We start from the raw sequence: 22648 nt of genomic DNA on the forward strand, positions 1-22648 counted from the left end.
GGGCTCCCGGGCTCCTGGTCCATCTGGGGCTGGTGAGGGGCCCGGGCACCCTTTGGTCTCAGTTCACTCCGCAGCCGCTGGAAACTTGCCCCCCACTTCCCGCTGCCCCGTTCCTGGGAGGTGCTGGGGCAGCCCCCACCTGCTCTACCTGGCTGAGCTGGGGGAAAAGAACACCCACCCTGTCATCTCTCTTTCCTTGGCTCTGGCAAAGCCGTGACCCCAGAACCATCTCCCTGCCTGGGCTCACACGCTTCAGGAAGGGGCCTGACACCCCCATGGGAAAGCAGAGGTGCCCAGTGGACCAAGCGCCCCAAGTGGGGACGGTGCTGGGGGTGGGTGACTTTTAAGGTTGGGGATCTTGAGGCAGGTGAAGCAGGGCCCAACCGGGCACACTCTTCTCGGACAAACCAGCAGATGTGGTCACTCGGTAGGCGCTTCTGTTCCCTGTCTTCAAAACAAACGCCCGCCCTCCCTCGAACACATGCTCAAACGGCTCTCTACAAAGGGGGCCGAGACAGTCCGATGCAAAGGAGTCTTTCCAAGAAACGGTGTTGGGAAATCTGGATGTCCACATACGAAAAACAGGACAGTTGGACACTGAGTTCCACCACATACAAAAATTAACTCGAGATGGATCAAAGACCCAAATGTAAGACCCAGAACTATAAAGCCCTTAGAAGCAAATATAGGAGGGGTGCCTGGGTGGCTCAGTCGGTTAAGCATCTGCATTCGGCTCAGGTCATGATCCCGGGGTCCTGGGATCGAGTCCTGTATCGGGCTCCCTGCTCAGCAGGGGGTCTCTTTCTCCCTCTCCCTCTGCCGCTCCCCCTACTTGTGCTGCTCTCTGTCAAGTAAATAAATAAATCTTAAAAAAAAAAAAAGAAGTAAATGTAGGAGAAAAACTTCATGATGCTGGATTCAGAAATGATTTGTTGGACAGGGCGCCAAAAACAGAGGCAACAGAAGAAAAAACAGCTACATCTGACTTCGTCAAAACTGAAATCTTTTATGCATCCAAGGACACTCTTGGGAGAGTGGAAAGCAACCCATGGAGTGGGAGAGAGTGCCTGTGAATCACATACCTCTCAGGGGTTAATAGCCAGAATATATAAAGAGCTTGCACCACTCAACAAGGAACAGATTAGAACATGGGCAAGGGCCTTGAAGAGACATCTCTCCAAAGAAGATACACAAATGGCCAATAAGTACATGAAAAGGTACTCAACATTACTAACCATGAGGGGAATGCAAATCAAAACCACAGTGAGATACGATTTCACCCCCACTAGGATGGTTGTATCACAGACACACACACACACACACTCAGTAAGCAGTGCTGGCAAGAATGTGCAGAAATTGGAGCCCTTGTGCCCTGTTGGGAATGCAAAATGGTGCAGCTGCTGTGGAAAATATTAGAACAGTTCTTCAAAAAACTAAACGTAGAACTACCACGGGATCCGCAACTCCACTTCTGGGCAGATCCCAAAAGAAACAAAAGCAGGAACCCAAACAGGTATTCGCACTCCCGTGTTCGCAGCAGCACGATTCACAACAGCCAGAAGGGAGAAAGGGCCCAAATGTCCATCCACGGGCGACAGGTAAACAGCAGGTGATGTATCCACACAATGGAGTATTACCCAACCTTTGAAAAGAATGGAATTCTGACAGGTGCCACGACGGGGTGAACCCTGGACATGGGATGCTGAGGGAGAAACACCGGACACAAAAGGCCACATGTGATGGGGTTCCATGCATAGAAAACATCCAGAAGAGGCAAATCCATAGAGACAGAAAACAGATGGGTGGTTGCTCGGGGCTGAGGCATGGGAGAGGAGAGACTATTTCCTTCTGGGGCAACGAAACAGTTCTGAACAAGACAGCAGCGGTGGTCCCACCACACTGTGAATACACTGAATGCCTCTGCCATGAGCACAAAAATGGTTAAATGATCATTTTATGTTATGTCCATTTTATCACAGAAATTTTTTTTAAAGAATTAAAGTCAGAGCACCTGGGTGGCTCAGTGGGTTAAGCGTCTGCCTTCGGCTCAGGTCATGATCCCGGGGTCCTGAGATCGAGCCCCGCTTCGGGCTCCGTGCTCCGTGGGGAGTCTGCTTCTCCTCCCTCTGCCTTTGTGTGTGTGCGCATGTGCACTCTCTCCCTCTCTCTCTCAAATAAATGAATAAAATATTTTTAAAAAATACAGATTTAAAAAATAAAGAAAAAGAGAAAGAATGAAAGTCAAAAAGGACCACCCAGGATACATAGCCACAGGCTCCAGCCCAAACTCCCTAATCCTTGAATGGGGCAGAGGGGTGGGGAGCCTGCATGCTGCACCCTTTCGTGGGGCGGGGAGAAGGGGGGTGAAGCTTTTGGAACCTCCATGCGGCCTCTCCCCCAACATGGTCCTGGCTGCACTCTTTGTGATTTAGAGGAGGCGCCCCCCACTCCCAGACCCGACCCTGCTGCTGGTGCCTGGTCGCTGAGGGCTGCAGACCCCTCCTTGCCTTTGCAAGAACCAGTATACCCGAGAAGGGCCTCCCAGCGTGCCAAGAAAGGATACCTTGTCACAATTAATTATTTACATTTTGCTACTTTTTCCCTCTCTCCTTCTTAATGCCGTTCTGCATTTTTTGCTGCAAACATCAGACTGTCAGGCTTCAACAGAAACAATGTCTTGGGGCACTGGGGAGTAACAATTAGCCAATTAATATTTAATTAACTGCGGACAGACAAAAAAGGCACGAATGAGTCACACCAGGCTGAGCTGAGAAAAATGCTAGCTCTCAGCCGCTTGGGTGGGGCCGCCGGGTAAAGCCAGACACAGAAGACAGGATGACACAGATATGCATGGCTTGCCCGACACCCACGGGGACAACAGGCGCACCCGGGACGACCACCACCAAGGGGTCATCCAGGCAACGGTCTGCTCACAGATGGGGAAACTGAGGCCCAGAGAGGCGAGCAGCCACCTGCCCTTGTGCGGTGAGGCCTGGGCACACCCTCCTGGCCCCATCTCCTCCATCCCCGGCTTCTCTGCAGGTTTGACCGCTGCCGCCACACACACCCAGAGAGTGTCCGAGTCCACTCTCCCCAAAAATGAACCGTGAGCAAGAAGGACATCAACACGTCCGGTCGCTCCTCAGCCAAGGCCCCTCTAGGAGACCTCTCGGGCCAGGTGTGGGCGCCACAACCTCCCTGGGACCCCGCCCAGGGGTTTGGAGGGACCATCACAAGGGCCCAGAGGCCCCCAGTCTCACGCACAAGAGCTGACCAGCCCACACGGGGGCAGGCCCAGACCGCACGGCTCGTCACACTTGTTCATTTTCAGGACTCCCGCACTGAAACCGAAAGCCCCCCGCCTCACTCCCTCCGCCACCATGAAGGCTGTGTCGGCCAATGGCTTGCGCCTGGAAGGGAGCAAAGAAAACCACCCCCACCCCAGTTAGGAAACAGCGGGTCAGCATCCGAAGGGCCTCTTTGACTCTGCACAGATGTGTGCATGTGAGTGCATACGTGTGTGCATGCAGGGGGTGCACACGTGTGTGTGCATGTGTGCGCCTGGCTGTCCAGGTCCCCGGAAAGCGGGTGGGCTCCCCGCGGCCGGAACGGACAGCCCGCAGAGAGTAGGAGGCACTGTTTGGAGCGGGAAAGCTGCAACGCCAGCCCCGCATGGGCCCTCCTGGGCCTGGGGCAGCTCCTGCATCTGAACAAGTAATTAGTGCGCAGTGGACTCCGAGACCAGAGCGCCTGGCCGACGACGTGCAGGTGGTCACCGCGGTGTCAGTGTCTGCGAGTCATCAAACAAGCGGCCTCCAGTGAGCGCCCAGGGCTCTGTACGCCGCGAGTGAACACACACGAGGAGGGGACGGGCAAACGCGCGACAGCGCAGGGCCTGGGTGCCTGAGGCGGCCTGCTACCTCCTTCCCTGACCAGACAGCGCCCAGGGGACACGCTCATCGATGCAGACACTTAACAGAGAAATCAATGTTGGGGCTGACGCAGCACAAGCTGGTGGCAGGAACCACAGGCCGCACCCCAACCCCCACCAAGGCCACCAGCCACCTGCTCAGCGGGGGTGGGGACAAGGGCACCACCCTGAGAGCTGCGGGCTCAGAAGCTAGCACACACGGCCGCACCCTGCCAGGTCCTCCTCCACACTTCTCAGAGGGAAGGCCGAGCTGCAAACCCATTCTACAGATGGGGAGACTGTGGCCCCAAGGGGTGAGATGACCTCTGAATCCAGCCCAGTGCCATCTGGGCCCCATTCCGCCCGGAGCTCTGAAAACTGTCTCAACGGCTCCATTTCTACCTGGCTTCTAGAAGCTCTAGCACAGCCAAGAAGCCCCAGGACAGCGAGCAGTGGGTGGGATTGGTGGTAGGAGCAGAGGGGGAGACGGCAACAGCGGGAACACACAGGAGGTCTCGCAGAGCAAGCCGGTTCCGTCTCGTGGGCCAACTCCCCAGTAGACTGCTGGGGAGCTGCAGTGTGTGCTGATGGGCAAGCACGGAGCGGGGGGCAGCTCGTGCCAGATCTCCCACACCTGGGGGGACGGAGTGGGGGTAAGGACAGGCCGACAGAGGAGGGTGCCCAGCAGAGACAGGGAGTGGAACTGAGGGAAGACGGGGGAAGGGCCCCTGTGTCCGACAGACAGAAGCTAAGGGGGCATGGGGTAGCACGCAGATCCGGGCTCTGGACCCAGCCAGGGCAGTCGGGAGGGACAGGGATGCTGGCAGATGCGCCCCTGCTTCCCACGCCCAGGACATCATCCAGTCATCCCACAGGGGCAACCAGGCCTGCCACAACCCACCCCCTCCACCCCTCGACCAAAGCCCCAAACCCGGGGAGGCGGGCCTGGGCTGTTATGGACCACTGGTTTCAAACTGCATTTCTAGCCTCTTGGGAACCCTTTATTTAAGCAAAATGCCAGGCAAATGCTATATGGAAAGCAGATAAGAGCAGTCTCACTCTGATTCAGCAGGCCCTGCCCTCCCAGCCTCCTCCCGGCCTCCTGAGAGGCCCAAAGTGGTCTGAAATCCACTGCAGGAGGGAATTACCTGCACCTGTTCTCACCTTCATTTGGAAAGACAAGCATTCCCTGCCATGCGTCTTCTAAACAACCAACAGCCTGCTCTTTTGTGCTTTAGTCCTCTTACGGCCTCTCCCCGGACAGTGCTTCAGGCCTCCACACTGCCTCCTGGCCTCCACTCTGCCCTGCCAGCCTCGACCCTAGCCTCCAGCCTAGCCTCCCAACCCCCTGCCGGTGGCAGAAATCCACAGGGCTGACCACGCCCCATCCCTGCATACAGCCGCCTCTCCTGGCGGAAGGGAGGGGGCGGCAGAATACGCAAGAACCCCCTCTCCCAGCAGGGCCCCAACAGACCCCCGATTCCACCGTCTCTGTGGGGCCCGAGCAAGATGTGTCTTCTCTCTGGGCCTCAGGTACCTCCCTACTTCATGAGGCCCCTGAGGGACCTAAGGAAGCCAGCAGGGAGCCCCGAACCTGCGAGCCACTGCTACTGGCAGGAGGAGGACAAGAGGGAGCGTGGGAGGAAGGGGGGATGGGGATCCCGGAGAGGCCCCAGCCCCCTTCACACACTAAACTAAGGAGCGGCCCGTGGGACCGCCCCAGCCTTGCTGAGGGCCAGCTTCAACCACCTCTAAAGTTTCTGAGCCTAGACAATGTCTTCATGAATCATAAATCGGAGAATTAAACCCACTTGTTGGAGGGTGTGCAGACCTTCCTCGAGGGTCATCGGTTCTGCCCAAACGGAGGCTAAAGCGAGCCCCGCTGACCAGGGGCACCTGTGGGTCCCAGGCGGGCAGGGCGGCCTGGGCCGGGGGCGGCACACACTGGGAACGGGTCCCTGACGTCGGCGATGGGGCGCCACCTGGGGGGAGGTCCTGGATGCCCAGTCTCCTCGGGCCCCAGCGAGGCGGCTGACCCACGGAGGGCGCCAGGGCTTACTGCGAGGTGCCCCCCACCCCCGTCCTGACTAGAGGCTTCCCGGGCTCCTCCTGTAAGATCCACGTATCCATGCAAACACAGGCAGGTGCCCCAGTGTGTGAGTTCGATTCTAGACACCTGGGAGACATCAGTAACCCAAGTCCCCACGGCCAGGAGGTGGACAGTGACAGGCACACCAAGAAAGGACGAGTTACTTCGTGGCAGCGCTGTCCACAGAGGAGCCGGCAGCAAAGGGGGCACGCCACCCCTCTCAACAGTGAGATCTGAACAGAGACTCCAGAGGGGAGGAAGGCGGCCCTGCAGCTATGGGGAGACAGTTCTGGGCAGGGGGCGGCCTGCAGGAAGCCCAGGGAAGGGAATGAGTGCGGCAGGAGTGGGGAGCAGGGCCCAGGAAGGGCAGTTCCCTGCAGGCTGGTGTTGGCCTCCTGTTCTGTGAGGTGGGGTGAGGACACTCAACATCACGGTGCACGGGAAGATCATGTGAGCCAACCCACGGGGCCAGCGCACAATCAGGAGGTGGAGCTGTCCCTTGGTCATGATTATTCTCTGCGCTCTCCAGGGACCAAAATACCAGAAGAAAGCCACAGAAACTCTGCAGTCTCACCAGGATCTTCTCTCCAAAATTCCCAATCAGCTTGCAAGCCAGGGCAATGGCGTTCCCTGGAAGATCCAGCCGAAGCAGGCCCCCCGTGCGGCCTTCCCACGCCCCCTCCCACTCTGGGCCCTGTGCGTCCGACAGAGGGCATGAAGGGAAAAGAGGAAGGGTCCACGTACCGGCGGGATTTCCCACCAGCAAGCCCTGCGGGCTCACATGCCCCACACGCGCCCCACCCAAACTCAATCCCTTTAATGTGAGAAATACCAGGGGAGCCACCAAAGAAGGAACGACTTCCGGAGCCAATTTTCCAGATCCTCCAGCTCCTGCTGGATGGAGCCTGTTGGGGGGTGGCGGGGAAGGAAGTGCAGGAAGAGGAAGAAACCACTAGTAAACCCAACCGGGACCCAGGCTTCATGTCCTTGCTGAGACCTCATGTGCCACGTGAGGGCCCACACTGTCTTCATCTCATCCCTGCAGAAAGGAAAGCTCAAGGGGCCCAAGTCTTTGCAAAGTCTGCTTTGCTAAGCCCCTCTCTCTCCGGCCGGCCACCTCCACACCTTGCTCCAACAGGACCCACACGAGAGAAGGCTCTGGAAAGAAAGCACCTGGCCGGCTTCCTCTGGTGAGCGGGGCTCGCTCCTTCAGTGGCTGGCAGCACCCAGGGCTCCCGCAGCCCTCGAGGGTCTCCAGGGGTCCACCTGCCCACTGCCCCAAGGCCTCTGTCCAGGGTCTCGCCAGGGAGCAGAGAACCCGGTTAAGTAAACACCTTCTGAAGCTTCGTGGGCCCCCAAACACCAGCTCCCTCTGCACCTGCCCTGCCCGGCCCACTCTCCCCCAGCAGAAAGGCCCAAGGAGATGCCCAAGGGCCAGGGGGCGGGCCGGTCTGTACACAGGAAGAATGAGGCAATCAGCCCAGCTCTCCACAGCGGTATCCCCGAGGAGGGGGCCTTAGCCTTTCCCTTAAGAACACAAGCCTTGCTTTCAGTGCGCCAGATCCTCCGCACAACGAACTCACAGAGGAAAACCTCCAGTGTCATGGCTGAGAGGTGGGTCAGAGCCGGGCAGCTTCTGGGAAAGTTCTAGGGTTTCCACTCTCTCCTTTCTTCTATAATTGATGGCACAGGAGCTAATCTGGGCCTCCCCTTGGAGGGCAAAAGCCATGCAAGACTTTCTCTCCCTTTTATCTCTAGCCTAGTGAATGCTTCAAAAATGCATGGTAAATTAAGTGCTTAATGGCTGGGCGGGTGGGTAGACGGATGCGTGGCTGAGTGGGTAGATAGGTAGATGGGCGGGTGGCTCGGTAGCTGGGTGGGTAGATGGATGCATGGCTGGGCGGGTGGGTAGGTAGATGGGTGGGTGGCTGGGTAGGTAGATGTGTGCATGGGTGTGTGAATGGGTGGGTGGGTGGACGGAGGAATGAATGAATGCACCAGTGCCTTTTCTCCCCAAGGAGTGACTCCTGAAACACGGGAGACAGGAAGCTGAAAAGCAGCTGCTTAGAAAAAGAACAAAGAAACCAGGACAGGGACTGGATCTGAACGCAATCAAACCTTCTTAAATAACACCCCCCCCCCAAAAAATTGGAAATTTCTAAAGCAGCCTGAGATTAACTAACCAGGATCCATTAGGATCCTTTGTACTCCAGAATGCCGTGACTGTATGTAGAAGACAACCATCAAGAAGTGAGACGGAAACCTGCCCCTCCGGGCCCTGGCCCCGCACACCCAGGCTGGGCAGCCTCCCGCCAACCAGTCCCAAACCCTTCCCCCGGATTAAGTGTCAGCAAACCCCTCCACACAGGCTCCAGGCAGGTTCCGGTCAGCAGCAACCAGACTTGGCTCTAGACATCACTTCTTTTGCCCTCCTGGCCTCACCCACGCAGGAGACAAAGGGTCAGTTCTGACCCTACAGAGCGCTGTGCTCAGTACTGGGACAGACACTGCCTTCCTGCAGACTGGAACTCAGTGCTCCGGGGCAGCAGCGGGGGTCAGCGGGAGGGCAGGGCGAGAGGTCACATCTTCACGGTCTGACGTCAGTGAGGGCCACCAGGCCCATCTGGAACTGCCAGGCCGTGCTGACTGAGCTCCTGGAGGCCAGAAGGCGAATTCGGGCCCACGGGGAAACCTCCGTAAACATCCCTGAAGTGATGCACAGAACCTACACTCTGTCTCTGTGGCCAGATGGAGCTACGCACAGGGACCTCCTCGCCAGGCCCATCTCAGGAGGTAACACCTGAATAAAGACCAGACGCGCTCCTTCTCAGCAGCCTGCCCTCAGCAAGCTCTCCTGTCCACTGCTGCACCCTGCCCAGCATCACCCTCCAGGGGTGGGAGAGTCCTGTCCGTCTGGGTACCAAGCAAAGCAGGCCATGGGCGCTGGGGCTTTGCTTGTGTTGGTTTTTCCAGGGTATCCCGTCCCTGGACATCAGGAGGGATTAGCCAAGCAAACAGATTGGAACAATGGCCCCTCTGGGGAGAGCACGTCCCAGCACCCCAAACCTCTGCTGGCCCCCAGCTTGGAAACGCTAACCACAGGTTTACCTCGGTAAGAATCACGCGCGGGGCAGGAGGAGCTCAACGAGAAGGACACTCAGCCAGATGGACGGGGAGGACGGGGCAGGAGGGGGGGCAGGCCAGGCTCTGCTGGAGCCCCACGTGGCTTCCACACAGTCAACATGAGGCCAAAGGACAGAGGAGAAGGGAGGCGAAGAACAAGGGTGAGCTTCCTGGGACGTGTGCCAGGGACTAAGCACTCCAGGAACACAATTCTACTTCCTGCTCAGCAGACCTCAGAGGGTGATGTTCTTACCACCATTTTACAAGTAGGATTTGGAGAAACTGAGCCAGTCACTTGGGCATGGCTGCTCGCTGGACTCGAACCCAGCCTGCAAGGGTCCGCAGTCCATGTGCTTAGCTCTCTGGTTCTGTCTTCCAAAGGTGCAGACTTATGAGTAAAATAATAGAGGGAAAAAAATCAGAGGCCACAGATCTACGAGGGTCTAGTTCCGTTTCGGCCAATCCTGGGGCGGGGGGGACAGCAACAAATGCTCGGCATTTCAGGCCAACCTACTGAGGGGCTGGACGCCTCGCCACCTCCCAAAGCCAGGCAAACAGAGGTCAGAGGCACCGGGTCACCTGCCAAGTCATCCAGCCAATTAGCAGGGCCAGTTTTTCGAGGAGTCTGACTCAAGGGTCACAACATGGAGAGCAGAGGCAGGATGGGGGGAGCTCTCCCCGAGCCCTGCCCTTCCCGGAGCCGAGGGTCCTCAGTGCAAGGCATGAACTGAGGTCCCCGCATGCAGCTCGGCACCCGGGTCCAAGGCGTCACCTGGCAACGCCCCACCGCGACTCCTGGTCCAAATCCACTGCCCACTCCTGCCTTCCACAGCAGAGGCCACGGCGTGGCAAAGCATCACCAATTCGATGTGGGCAGACCGGAGGCCAGCTCCAGCAGCAGCCTCCACACAGCCCCCCTGCTTGCAGCTGGGACATCACCCTGGAGCCAAGCCGCCTCACTGGAACCTCTGACGAGGGGCACCCCCTTGTAAACCGCGTGGCCACACGGTTGGTGGGTCGTACGATGAGAGTTTGATCTGAATTTATGTACGTCTTACTTACATCATTGCGTTCAGCGGTAGCAAATCAAAACTAAAATGGAATTATAGACTGGATCATCTGCATTTTAACCGCCGGCCAAGAAATGAATTTGGCCAGGGTGTATCCTGTCTTTTTCTCTACACGGTTATTGTAAATAGCAGTTCTGTGCGTGAGTATATATGTACGTGTGTGTGCGTGCATTCCCTGCCCAGGGCACTGCCACGCACAAGGAAGAACAAGGAGAGGAGAGGAGCTCCAACCCTCTGAAAGCAACTCCGGGGAACTGAGAAGCCCACTGACGGCAAAGGACACCAGCATGACCCCATCCCACCCTCGGTGCTCCCACCCCAGCACACGTGCCCGGGGCACAGGGAAGCAGGGCGGCCTGGGGCCCCAGGAAGGGGCACCGCAGCAGCAGGGAAGCGAGTGAGCCTTTCCGGGGGAAACGGAAACTGATAAGAAGTGGCAATCACACAGGGATGGGCTCTTGAGGGGGTCCCTGAATCTCCTTTCTAGCGAATTCCAGAACCCGGGGAGAGTCCCATCAGGCCAGGTGGCTCATGGGGAAGTCCTGGCTACCGATGGTAGTCCTAGCACTGGAACGGACTTCTCCGCACTTGCAACAGCAAATACAGAAGTCCCCCTGCATTTCATAAATCATATATTCACAGCACATTTCCTCAAACACCCAGTCCCCGATGATGCTTCTCCGATAAATTAAGCAATAAATATCTTCTGATATTTCCCATCAGCAGGTGGAAATGGGCTCCTCGAGCAGTCCGGGAAGCGGCTGTCTGGCTGAGCCTGTGCAAAAGCCCTGGGGGGGGGGCGTGGTGCCGTCCTTGGAGAGTGCACGAAGACTGGGGACCCCCCGGGTTGCACGCAGCACAGAACCAGCTCTTCCTTCGAGCCCTCAGCCTCCATCCATCAGAAGACATAATGGTCCCCATCCCAGCCTGCTCGTGCGGGACACAGGGGTGGAAAGGCCCTTGTGGCGCCGTGTTGGAGGGACCAGGCCTGTCCCGTCCGGCCCCCCACCCCCACCCCGCACTGAGCTGGCGCTCGGCCACTGCGCCCGGACACTGGAGAAGACCACTCACCTTCCCAAAGTCTCGGACGTCGAAGAGGTCAAAGGGGTCAAACAGCTCGCTGTTTCTCAGTCCAAATTTATCGTGGCAGACTTTAAGGAAGGTGCGGATGTTCTTCAAGCACAGGAACTAGAGAAGAGAAGAAAAGAACGCTGAGCCTGTAGGGTCTGTAAGAGCGGCCGTCACCGCAGCAAACTCTGGCTTCCGGCTGCCGGCAGAGACGCGCACTCGGGCCCTGGGAAGCCTCAGCCCCGCCGGCCCGCTGGTCCGGACGCCACCAGTACCCCCGGCTCACCTTGGCCACTCATGACCCTTTGTCCTGTACCCCCACCCAGAGGATCCAGCGCAGATGATCGTGACTGGAAATATGTTGGTCTTGAGTCAGCAAAAACAGCACGAACACACGCACGCACGCACACTTGCATGCACACACTCACTGCCTTCCCCGGCACAGACCTGCCCCCATGGAAGCTGTGCTGTCCATGGAGGACGCCGGGAACGGCACACACCAGTCATGGCGGGAGCCTAGGGGACGCACCAGGGCCAGAGTTCCCAGATCCACATCCGGGGCGTCTCCTCCACCCAGCAACCCCACATCTGAGCTCCCACCCGCACTGCGCTTGGCGAAGCAACTGGGGCGGGAGGTTTGGGGTTGGGAGCTGAACGGGATCGCCGGCTGCAGTTCCCGTGGAGAAGGAGCTGGTAAAGAAGGCATGGGGGCAGCAGACCAGGTGGCCTGGAGAGCGGGATTTGGAGTGGCTCAGTCCCAGGTTCAAATCCTGTCCACTGATTCCCATTTGCAAGACCAGGGACAGTGGCTTCAGCTCCTGAGGCCGGCTTTCCAACCGATGTCTCGCTGGGTTGTGTACCCTGAGGGAACTGTGAGCGCTTGGGTGTGGTAGCGACGGCCCACCAGTCCAGTTGGCAAGGGCGTCCCCGAGGCAAGGACAGCGGCATGCATGGTGCGGGGTCCTGGAGCTTCAGAGCGCTCGTCCTCATCAACAGCCACTCCCTAAGGGCCCAGGGCAGCAAGACAACTAGAGCGTGTGCCACCCACCGGAAACGCAAACGCAGGGACAGAGACGAAGGGCAGGCTGCAATCACAAGCTACGGCTGGCCCAGCATAAACCGAGCGGCATCTCACCTGCCCGTGTGCCCCCCGCGGGCCGTGCCCACCCCCGGCCCCGGAGCTGGGCTGGGCCGCTCCTCCCGCCCCAGCCACGGCTGGTCCCCGGTCACGGCCGACACAGACTCACTGGCTTCGTGTGCGTACGGTGTTTTCTGAACCAAGCAAGAACAAACCGCAGATGCGACCCCCCCTGCCCCCCAAACATCTGAGGGCACCCAAGAACAAAGACTCCCTCTTCCACAATCAGAGCACCCATGTCAGCAAATCAACGTGGATCCCACATGTCCTCGTCTACAGATGGTACTTCCTCACATTTCCCCAACAGAGGACAACCATGATGTCCTGACAGCAAAGAACATTCTGGCCCCAGGTCCAATGATGTTTCTTGTCATTTCTCTTTCATCTCCATGAGCCTACCACCAAATGCCCCCACAGAACTTTCCAGAAGGATGGATGCATTCTGTGCACCTGCTGTCCAGCTGGGTAGTCACAAGACCCACGTGCTCACTGAGCGCTGGAGATGAGGCTAGTCCAACCGAAACACTACATTGTCAATTTTATTTTAATTAACTTAAATTGAACAGCTACGGCTGCCGGTTTGGGCTTCAAATGCTCCTCAGTCTTGTCCTCTGTGACCTGAAGCTTCTGGATCATATGGACACAAAAGGACAGACACGGTAGGAGCCCACTTACACGAGGCCGAACTCCCGGAGACGGTCAGAACAGTGGCGCCGGCAGGGGAGGCTGGGGAGTCTGTGTCTCCTGGGGACGGCTGCAGTTTGGGACGATGAACAAGTTCTAGAAGTGACACGGATGATCGTGACCTAACACGGTGAAGGCACCTAATGCTACCAAATTGTACATGTATTAAAAATGCTTAGTGCTGGTAAATTTAGGGGGCCCCTGGGTGGTATAGTGGGTTAAGCGGCCGACTCCTGGCATTGGCTCAGGGTCATGATCTCAGGGTTGGGGGATCAAGCCCCATGTCAGGTTCCATGTTCAGTGGGGAGTCTGCTTGAGATTCTCTCTCTCCCTCTGCCCCTCCCCCCACAAAAAAGTAAATGTCGTGTATCCTGATTTTACTCCGGTAAAACAAAAAGTTAACTAAAAAAAGAGCAACGGAAAAAGAGACCCAACAGGAAGGCCATGTGCTGGTGGGGGCAGAGATCCAGGGGTGCTCCCGTGCACCGAAGAAGGCCAGCGACGGCCGGCAAACCACCGGAAGAGGGGAGGGGCCCCGAGAGAGAGCCCGGCACACCCCTCGACCGAGCATTCAGCCTCCAGAACCGTGAGGATACGCTTCCTCTGCTTTAAGCCCCCCAGTCTGTGGGCCAGCAACAGGCCGCCCCAGCCTGCACCCCCCAGGTCCCTGCTGGTGTCAGACCGTCCCGCCCACCCTGCAGCCTCAGCCCAGCTCCATGGCTGTCTGAGCATCGCCTGGCTCCAATTTCCACTGAGCATCCACGTTATGTCCTCCTCAGCCTCCCATTTTTAGAGTTAATTACACGGCTCCTAACCGTAATTGCAGCCGGCGAGGCCAGGCTTCCTTTTGGGGCTCAGGACGGGCGGGCGCCCCTTGCCCTGCGGGCACAGCGTCTGCCTGCCTGGCCCCTCCCCACGGCAGCCACGGGGGCCCCAACCTCCCAGGACCAAGCCCCGCACAGCTCGCGGCCACGGAAGGCTGGCCCCGGGAAAACTGCGGCACACAGACAGGTTCAGACCCCGGGCAGAGGGACAGGGCAGAACTGGGCCCCACGGCAAGAGCAGGCGGCATCCTTTGGGGAGAGCGTCCCGAGTGCCCGGCTGGCTTTGGATGCCTTTACCCCCCACCCTCCAATCATTCAGCCCATTTCTCAGGAGAGGAAACTGAGGCTCCCCAGCAGAAGGCGGTGGAGCCGAGACTGGAACCCACATCTGGCGTGCAACAGTGAAGGTCCTTTGAGAGGACAGGTGTCACGCGGCCCGGGCTGCTCCTACTGTCTGCTGCACTTAGCACCAGTGTCCCTTGTCCTCTCACAGGTGGCCTGCTCTGAGTGATGAGATTCACGGGCACTCCATCCACCACATTGCTGTACAATTAGGGGAGTGGCCGGACAGAGAGGGGCAGAGCAAGGAAGGGCCGGCCCTGTGTCCGGACTCCTGGCCCCTTCCTCTTTCCACTCAGCGGGGGCAGCAGGCCTGCTGTTTCTGCTGCTCGTGTCCACTCACCTGACCGCCGGCCTCTCCCCCCTCACCACCGCTGGGCTCAGGAGGGCAGGGGCCCAGGCCTGGCCAGTCAGAGGCTCACAGTCCCTCGCTCACAGCAGGGACGGCTTCAGACTGGGAAAGAGACTCCCGAGGGCAAGATGAGGAGAGGATGCCGTGGGCACATCCCAGCCACAGGCTGAGTGACGGCAGGCGAGGGAGGGTCCAGACAGTGGCCAGTGCCAGGCCGGAAGCTGCCCATCCTTGTCCTGTGGCCAGAGAAGGCCAGGCCGCGGACCGTGTCCCTGTGGCCGTAGGGGCGAGTGGCCTTCTTCTCTTTGCTCGGCCCACCAGGCCCTCTATGAGGAACAGCCACAGCTTCACCAGCATCTAGGGACGAACGCTCAGTCCCAGAAGTCCAACTAAGTGGACACAATAAGGGTCTGTCCCCAGAAAACTGGCCCCCTGACAAGCGACAAGCAGCCCAGAGTGGAGTAGGCCCCCACCGTGTTTGTTCAGGGCACCACCCACCCGCTGCTCCCCCAGCCCCAGCCCACGGGGAGGGCCCTAGTCACTGCGCTAAGAGATAGGCCGCCCATGCATTGGACTCCTGACCCCCTGTCCCGCCCACTCATCAGGGTGAAATCAGATTAGCGAGAACACACGGGCTCTGTGCCCAGCCGCCCCCCACCAGCCTCGCAGGGCCTGCTGCCCACTGTCATCTGTCATTCGCCTTCAAAAGGCCCACCCCAGCACGGGGATCCCGGACGTGAGAGGCAGGGCCGGCCCTGAGAGCCAAGACCCCACGTCTGAGCCACGAGGCCCCAGAGCACCCTCGGGGGCGGGCTTCCTGGCCCCACACGGCCACTGCTCCCCCACATGGAGTCGTGGAGGAGACCTGGACAGCCTGGCCACCGGGCAGGGCAGGCTTCAGACCTCCGTGCCCTCTCCTGTGGCCCCTCGTGGGCGAGCTGGAGTGGAAAATCGGACACCCTGCCCCCAGATCACACATCCACCGGCATCCACCACATACGCCCAGGGCCAGGGGCTCTGCTCTGTCCCCTCAGGGGGTGCTCATGTACTTCAGCACTGAGAGGGAGGTGCAAAAGGGGAAACTGAGGCTCAGTGAGGCAAAGCCACTTGGTTAGCAGGCTCCTTCTGGGGATGTGCGGTCTGAATGAAGCATTGACAGAGGAAGGTAACGGGGCCCGCAGCATGCCGACACGCTCCCGCACACGAACCCACCCAACACCTGCAGCGGCCCTGTGAGGCATGGAACATGACTGCCCCATTCCGCAGACAGACACAGTGAGGCTCGGAGAACTGGCGAGGAGGAGGAGGACCTCTCAGGGTGGCCCCTCACCTCCTCTTACAGGGCCTGTCCCAGGGGAAGTCCCTTGGCCGCCTCACCAGCTGGGTCAGGAGGCCAGGGGCCTGCTGAGCCCTGCGGCGATGCCCAGCTAAGGGGGGGCCCCACAGGGAAAGCCCCAGGCTGGGCTCCATGGATGCCCCTGACCTTCCCCTGGCCCCTGTAAACTGCCCCTGACATGAAACTGCCCCCGGCTGGCATCCCTGGCCTTCCCAGTCCTGGGGTCCCAGCTGCCCCTGGGGCAGGGCGGGGAGGCTCAGCTGCAGACCCGCAGCGGGCACGTCTGGTGGGCAGAGGCCTGGCCTGGGTGCTCCAGGTCCACACCCACCTGTCCTTTCCATGCCCGTCTCTCCATCTGTAAAATGCAGAAAGAAAACCCTGCCCCCTGAGTTCTAGGATGCTGGGCCCCTCCCTTGAGATGACTGCTTTAGAAGGTGTCGGCTGACCCTGGGCCATCTCCCCCAGGACATCCTGAAGTCCCTGTTCCCAGAGCTTCCCTGTGATGTCATGCTCTGGAACGGTGGAGCCAGGGGATGGGGCCCTGGGATCGGCACTCGGGGCCAACCTCCCTCCAGGCCACAGTCAGCTGGAGTGCTGGGGAGTGCCCACACCCAGGCGGACCTGGGCCCTTCGTCCACACCTCTGCTGGCTTCTCACTACCAGCCTCACCCCTCAACCCTGCTGCCCAGAGGCAGGGGGAAGAGACAGAGGCCAGCCAAAGGCCTCCAGGAGATGGTGTGTCTGAGGCTGGCTGCTCACACCCAAACCAACGAGCACGGGGAGATGAACAGCACCCTCCCCGTGCCCCCTGCTCAAGAGAGACCCACGGACACCAAAGCCCCCGCGGGCGCTGGAGGGAGACGGGGCGAATCAGCTTCCCAGCCACCCCCACAACAGTGTTGCCTCTTACAACCTCTGCCTTTCTGAGAGAGGTGGCGGGGGGCGGGGGGTCCTCCGTATTCGAATTTCCACGGATACAGCGGAGTGTTCCTCAAATGTCTCAACAAGTGGCATAAAGCTGCACTTCCCCATGACAAACCGCATGCCGCCCCGCTGGAGTGACCTCCGGGGCCGCGCCGCTGATCAGACGCTCTGACTGGCAGCTGACACGCCTCTGATCAATAAAAACGGGAAAAGGAATTAACTTCTTGTTTTATTTATGCCGTGCTCATTCCAAAATCCTTTTAAAATGGCTTCATTATTATTTAACAGATGCAGCGTGCTGGAATGAATCTTTCCAACTTGGGGCCCTGGGAGTAAATAAACAGGAGGCCTGGAGGTGACAGGCTAGGCAGACACTCCATGGGATAGAAACAGAGACCATCTTCTCCCCCTGGGTCCCAAACACCTGGGACAAGAGGGGGGCTCAGTATCTCGTGAATGAGGGAAAGAGGGAGTGTCTGTGAAGCATGCTTGGGTGTCCCAAGGGTCAAGCGCTCCAAAATGGCCTGCTGTCCCCCCCAAGCATCCGTGACCCACGAAGGCTTTAGAGGCATCCGGGGAACCCATGAGCCGATGTCACTGCTTGGGGGAGGCCCTCACTTCCCGAAGCGTTTCTTCCGGAAACAAGCGGGCAGGTGGAATCTGGGATTGGCATGTCCACTTTCTCTTGCAAACGTCGGTACCACCCATGGGCCCCTCTGCACAGCCGCTAGGGTCCACCCACTCACCGTGCCAAAAACTCGGGGAATGCGGGTCATTTATCGCCCACTTCAGATGAGGACACTGCAGCTCGGGAGGTCAGAGCAGGGACTGGAACTCCACAGCCCGGGTGGTCAACGTCAACACCGAGGGGCTTCCCTCACCGGCACAGGGCCCACGCTGCCGAGCCTGGCCCCAGGGGCGCTGCACCTCATCCCCTGCTCCAGGCAGGGCAAGCGCAGGCCAGGCTGGGGCTTACTGTGCAGTGTCGGGGGCTCGACTGAACAGGAGCTCTTCCTGCACTCGGGCCACTTCCTCGGCCGCACGCACACCGGGAGCCCCGGCACCGGCGGGCTGATGGAGGAACGCGGGCCACCTGTACGCAGGGCCGGGCTCCCCTCTGGGAGCGGAGGGCGGTGCCGCCTTTGTGTGGAGGTGGTCTGCCGGAGGCCAGCCTCGCCCAGGTCAAGGGCAGGCCTCGTCCAGCTTGGAGGCACCGTGCCCACCAGCTGCCGAACGGAGCGACAGAAAGGATACAAGGCCGCAATGTCTTTCGCTTCACCACGTGGCGAAGGCATCCAGCACGTTAAGTCTCTCACGCTCGGATGTGCTGAGACATCGTCAGGGGGCATTTTCACTCTGTCCAGCAACGAACATCCGCAGGGCCCGCGCCAGGCACCGCCCTGAGCCCTGCAGGCTCACTTCTCAACACGGTTCCCGAGCTCTCTGGTATCCCCGTTTTACGGTGGAAACACGGCGCGAGGACCACCCACTCCAACAGGTGGCCAGGGGAGGGTCCGGGCCTAACCCAGGTGGTCTGGTCCAGCCCCGGGGGGCGGGGTGGGAGCGGGGGGCTTCCCTCCTGGCTTCTGTCAGGGCTGATTCCTGCACACGCCTGGCTTCGGGGCCCTCCGGCTCCCCGCAAGCACCAGCATGAACCAAGCCCCTGAAACCCAGTGTGCCGGGCTCCCCGCCAACTGCCCTGCCAGTCTGTCTGTTTGTCTGCAGTCCCTGAGCCGTGCGTGGGCAGCAGGTTCTAAAAGGTGAGGAAGTCGAGCTCTCCAGCAGGAGGATGCAGGCGGATGGCGAGCAAAGCCAGGCTGTGCCGAGCTAGCGACAGCTACAGACAATTAATCTCTGCCCTGACCTTAAAGTACTTCCTCCTCAATGCCTGGGGAGAAACTCACCAAGGAAAGCAATTCTGGAAAAGTACCAGCTTGGAAGCCCGAGCAGAGCAGGTAGGCAGCTCATGCCCATTCAATCCAGTCAGCAGACACTTAATAGGCGCCTACCGTATGCCAGGCCCTGCCCCGCGGTCCCGGGCTCGAGGACACGGACAGGGGAGCAGCAGGGACCGCTGTAGAAACCACAGCTGTCCGAGAAGAGAATCTGGGATTTCCGTCCAATACCTGGGTGGAAATTGTTCCCAGCAGTCCTCAAAAGACCCGCCGCTCCGCCTGATGGCCTGCATGAGCCTGAGGGATAAAGCGTGGCCCGTGTTATGAGACTTCAAGGTCAGGGTCCAACCAAAGGTTTTCTGCAAAGCCAGCAGGAAATTGCTTTTCTAGGATTTCCCTGCGCAGCCAACCATCTTCCCTGAGCAGGCTTCTGAACACCGGAGGGTTCAAATCCCACTCTCCCGCTGCCTGGCTGCTCTGGGCAGGCATGGCTCAGGGAGATTAGCGCTCGGCCGCTGCCTGGCACGGCGCCCCCCACATCCCCCCCAACCCCAGGATCCACAGCCCCTCTCCTGTCTCCCACAGCCCAGCACAGACCACTAACACCAGCTCACAAGCCTCCTGTGACGTCGCCCCTGACCCGGCCAACTCATTTTCTCCACCTCCTCTTCCTCCCAGAAAAGCGGCCTCGGAGGTCAACCTCAGAGCAAGCTCCTCTCTCCACTGCAATTTGGGCAATCCGATTCCGGAGAGATCCTAGCAGAACACGTTCGGCTATTTTTGTTTTCCTGTTGCCTGCTGAAATTAAAGCCAAATGCGTCCCCGAATGGGCAGCACACACCAGATTATGGCGCTCCCGTCTGATCGTGCAAATCTCATTACTCCTCCCTGCTGGGCTGCAAATATCGAGGGAAAATAAAACCAAAGCACCAGAGAGCTTCTGAAACAAGAGGACGGCAAGAAGCTTCTTCCATGCCCTGAACCAAAGGCAGACGGCGAGGTGGGAGCCGCGGCCTCCACTGCAGGAGGCCCTTCGCCAGCCGTGTGTGCAGCCAAGTGTCCAAACCCGTCCCAGACAAGTTGCCCCACAGTCAACCCTTCCCTGGCGGGTTGACACCCCATCTGGTGAGCCTGACTGCAGTCCCTGGGGCTCGGGGAGAGTGAGCACCTGGGGAAAGTCAGCATGCGGAGGGAGGGGACTCTGAGTCCCTTCTTCCTTGCGAGAGACCCCTCCCCCGATGGGGCTGGCCGGGTGCACCCCCTGGAGCACTCATCCTCTGCTCTGGGGGATGCCCACAAAGCCCCAATCAGGGGGCGGGCAGCCTCACCTCCTCCCCACCAGAGTCAGTGTGCTCCATGAGGTCCAGCCCAGTAGCCCAGCCTGGACATGGGGACCACCACTTCACCTCTCCACGCCTTGGTTTCCTTCCCTGTCAAACGGGGCGATACCCACGGCAGCCACCACCAGGGGCGAGCCACGTTCCCCGAATCAGGGAGCACGCTCAGGCCTTTAGGCTGACCAGTTCTGTTGACGTTAACATGATCAGTGAAGCACGGACACAATCCCCATTTTACAGATGAGGAGACTGAGGCTTGAGGAAGTTATCTACCAACTGTACGGGGGGTTGAAAGGTGACCCCCCCAAAAAGACATGTCTGTGTCCTGACCTCTAGAATCTGTGAATGTGATCTTATTTGGAAAAAGGGTCTAAGCTGGTGTAATTAGGGATCTCAGGATGAGATCATCCTGGGTTGGGGTGGCCCTAGAGCCGACGGCAAGGGCCCCTTACAGGAGACCCAGTGGAGTCACAGGAAGAAGTGGAGAAGCCGTGTGAGGACAGAGCAGGGATGAGAGGGACGCCGCCCCGAGCCACGGACACCTGGGCCACCAGGAGCTGGGAGAGGCAGGGAGGACCCTACGCAGGGCCTTGGGAGGGAGCATGGCCCAGGCAACACCCTGATCTCAGAGCTCTGGGCTCCGGAGTTAGCAGAGTGTTGTAAACCCCCAGTGTGGTCATTTTTCATGGCAGCCCCAGGTCGCTCGCCGGGCAGAGGCAGCCCTTATGCCCTGAACCGCTCCCTGACCTCACCACCACAAGTGTGGCGCCCACAGGCCCTCAGCGAAGGTATGCGGGATGGATGGATGGATGACGTGGGTTTTGATGAGAAACTAAGGCAAGAGTCCTGTCGCCCACAGGTCCCCCACGGCCCCCATCCAGGTGGGAGCCCCTGCATCCTACACCTGGCACACTGGGCCCCCAGCTTTAACTCAGGGCTCTGGTGGGATGTGCCTCCGCCTTCTGAACATCACGGTGCCTGGTCCAGCTCCAGACACCCCTGAATTGAGGTGTGGGGCTCAGGCAAACTCAGCCAGCTTTCAGGCAGAGACTGGGGTTCAAATCTGAGCCTTCCCCTTGCCACACTCGCCAGGGAGCCCTGCCCCCGTGGCCCTAGCTCCAGGCTGAGGGCACAGCTAAAGTCCCCGGACCCCCATCCAGTGGCTGCCTCCATGTTGTACAAGAGGGTGCCCAGTCGAGCACCCCAAAATCAGGGGACCGGAGTAGCCTGTGGTTCCCCACGCCCAGCAGGCCTGTCTGCCCCCCCCACTCTGTGAAAGCCACCCTCTCACCCAGGGGCTGCAGCCCACCTGGGGGCAGCTGAGACCCCCTCTCACTCACCCGGTACAGCAAGTGACTCCCACGTGTGGCAACCCCATGCCTCACACAGGGCATCTTCAAGGCCCCATCACCTTGGGGACACCAAGGGACATAAGACATCCTCCGCCGCCGCCATTCCAGAAGTGCAGCAGAGAGCATCCCTCAGCAGCGTGCAGATGCTCGTGGGGAATCCCTCCTCAGGTGGACACACCATCGCAAGAAGGGGCAAGTGTCCTGTTCTGTTGTATCCCACAGCTCCCGGGGGCTCCTGAGAGGAGCTGGGCGCCCCAGGAGCTGTCACTTCCCCCCAGACACACACACACACACACACACACACACACACAGCTGACATCCGTCCGTCCGTCCGTCCGTCCCCGCACGCAGAGTCGAGGCTGCTGAATCAGCTCCGTCACCGTGGGGGCCGGGGGGTGACCACCCAGCCAGCCAGCCAGCAAGGCCCCACAAGGGGCAGCGTCCATGCAGCACCCAAGCTGGGGAGAGGCCTTCTTGGGCTGCCTCTCGCTCTGCAGGGGCCACGAGGCCTTGCCAGAACCACCGCTCCCCAGATGTTAGCAAGGATCCAAAGCGCCCAGAGCGGAGCAGCACGTAGTAGGTGCTCAGTGAAGCCGGACGCTGGCCCCAGAGGGCTGCAGGGGGAGGGGGGACTCGTCCCCTGTGCGGGAGCGGGAGGTCGGGCTGTAGTGGCTGCTGACAGCCCACTGTGCCCCCCTCCCTCGTTCACTCCACAGCTACCGTGAGTGGGACCTGCTCTGTGTGGGGTGCACAAGGGGGCGTGCGTGCCGAGCACGTCTGTGTCGTGACGAGTAAAGCTCAGCACAAGCATGTCTGCAGGTGGACAAGGACTCGGGGAAATGTATTTTGCAGTCCAAGCAGGCGGGGGATAAGAGGTACACACGTCGTCCCTTCTGTGTTTAAATGCTGTTCCTTTTCATGAGACTACCGACGGCGTACCATAAATGCTCGGTTGAGCTCGGTGAGAAGGGAAGGGTACTGCTCAAGAACCCAGGAGGCTCTGCCAGCCCCGGGAACCGGGGAGGTGGGGGGACCAGGGACGCCTCCCAGGCTCGGTCTGCAAGGAAGATGCCGGCTCCCTGGGGGGGGGGGGGGGGGGGGGCGGGGGGGGGGGGGGGGGGGGGAGCGCAGAGGTCCCGCTTCTTGGAACACCCGTCCGTGGGGACTCAACCTGTCAGGAGCCCCGGTCTCTTCAGGGGCTTCACTC

The 22648-nt window shown here is 59.6% G+C and overlaps 1 protein-coding gene across 1 annotated transcript in view; it reads right to left on the bottom strand.

Moving 5' to 3' along the window:
• The window catches only part of VAV2 (vav guanine nucleotide exchange factor 2), a 136427-nt gene extending 124215 nt beyond the window's left edge, over positions 1 to 12212 (bottom strand). The window contains exons 1-3 of the mRNA XM_044920438.1: positions 12121 to 12212; positions 11790 to 11883; positions 11264 to 11380 (exon numbers count right to left, since the gene is read on the bottom strand). Coding sequence (XP_044776373.1) covers positions 11264 to 11380; positions 11790 to 11883; positions 12121 to 12212 — 303 coding nt within the window. The remainder of the gene's footprint in view (positions 1 to 11263; positions 11381 to 11789; positions 11884 to 12120) is intronic.
• Between the last annotated feature and the right edge of the window lie 10436 nt (positions 12213 to 22648).

This window comes from Neomonachus schauinslandi, chromosome 13 (assembly GCF_002201575.2).
Source record: "Neomonachus schauinslandi chromosome 13, ASM220157v2, whole genome shotgun sequence".
Taxonomy (NCBI): domain Eukaryota; kingdom Metazoa; phylum Chordata; class Mammalia; order Carnivora; family Phocidae; genus Neomonachus; species Neomonachus schauinslandi.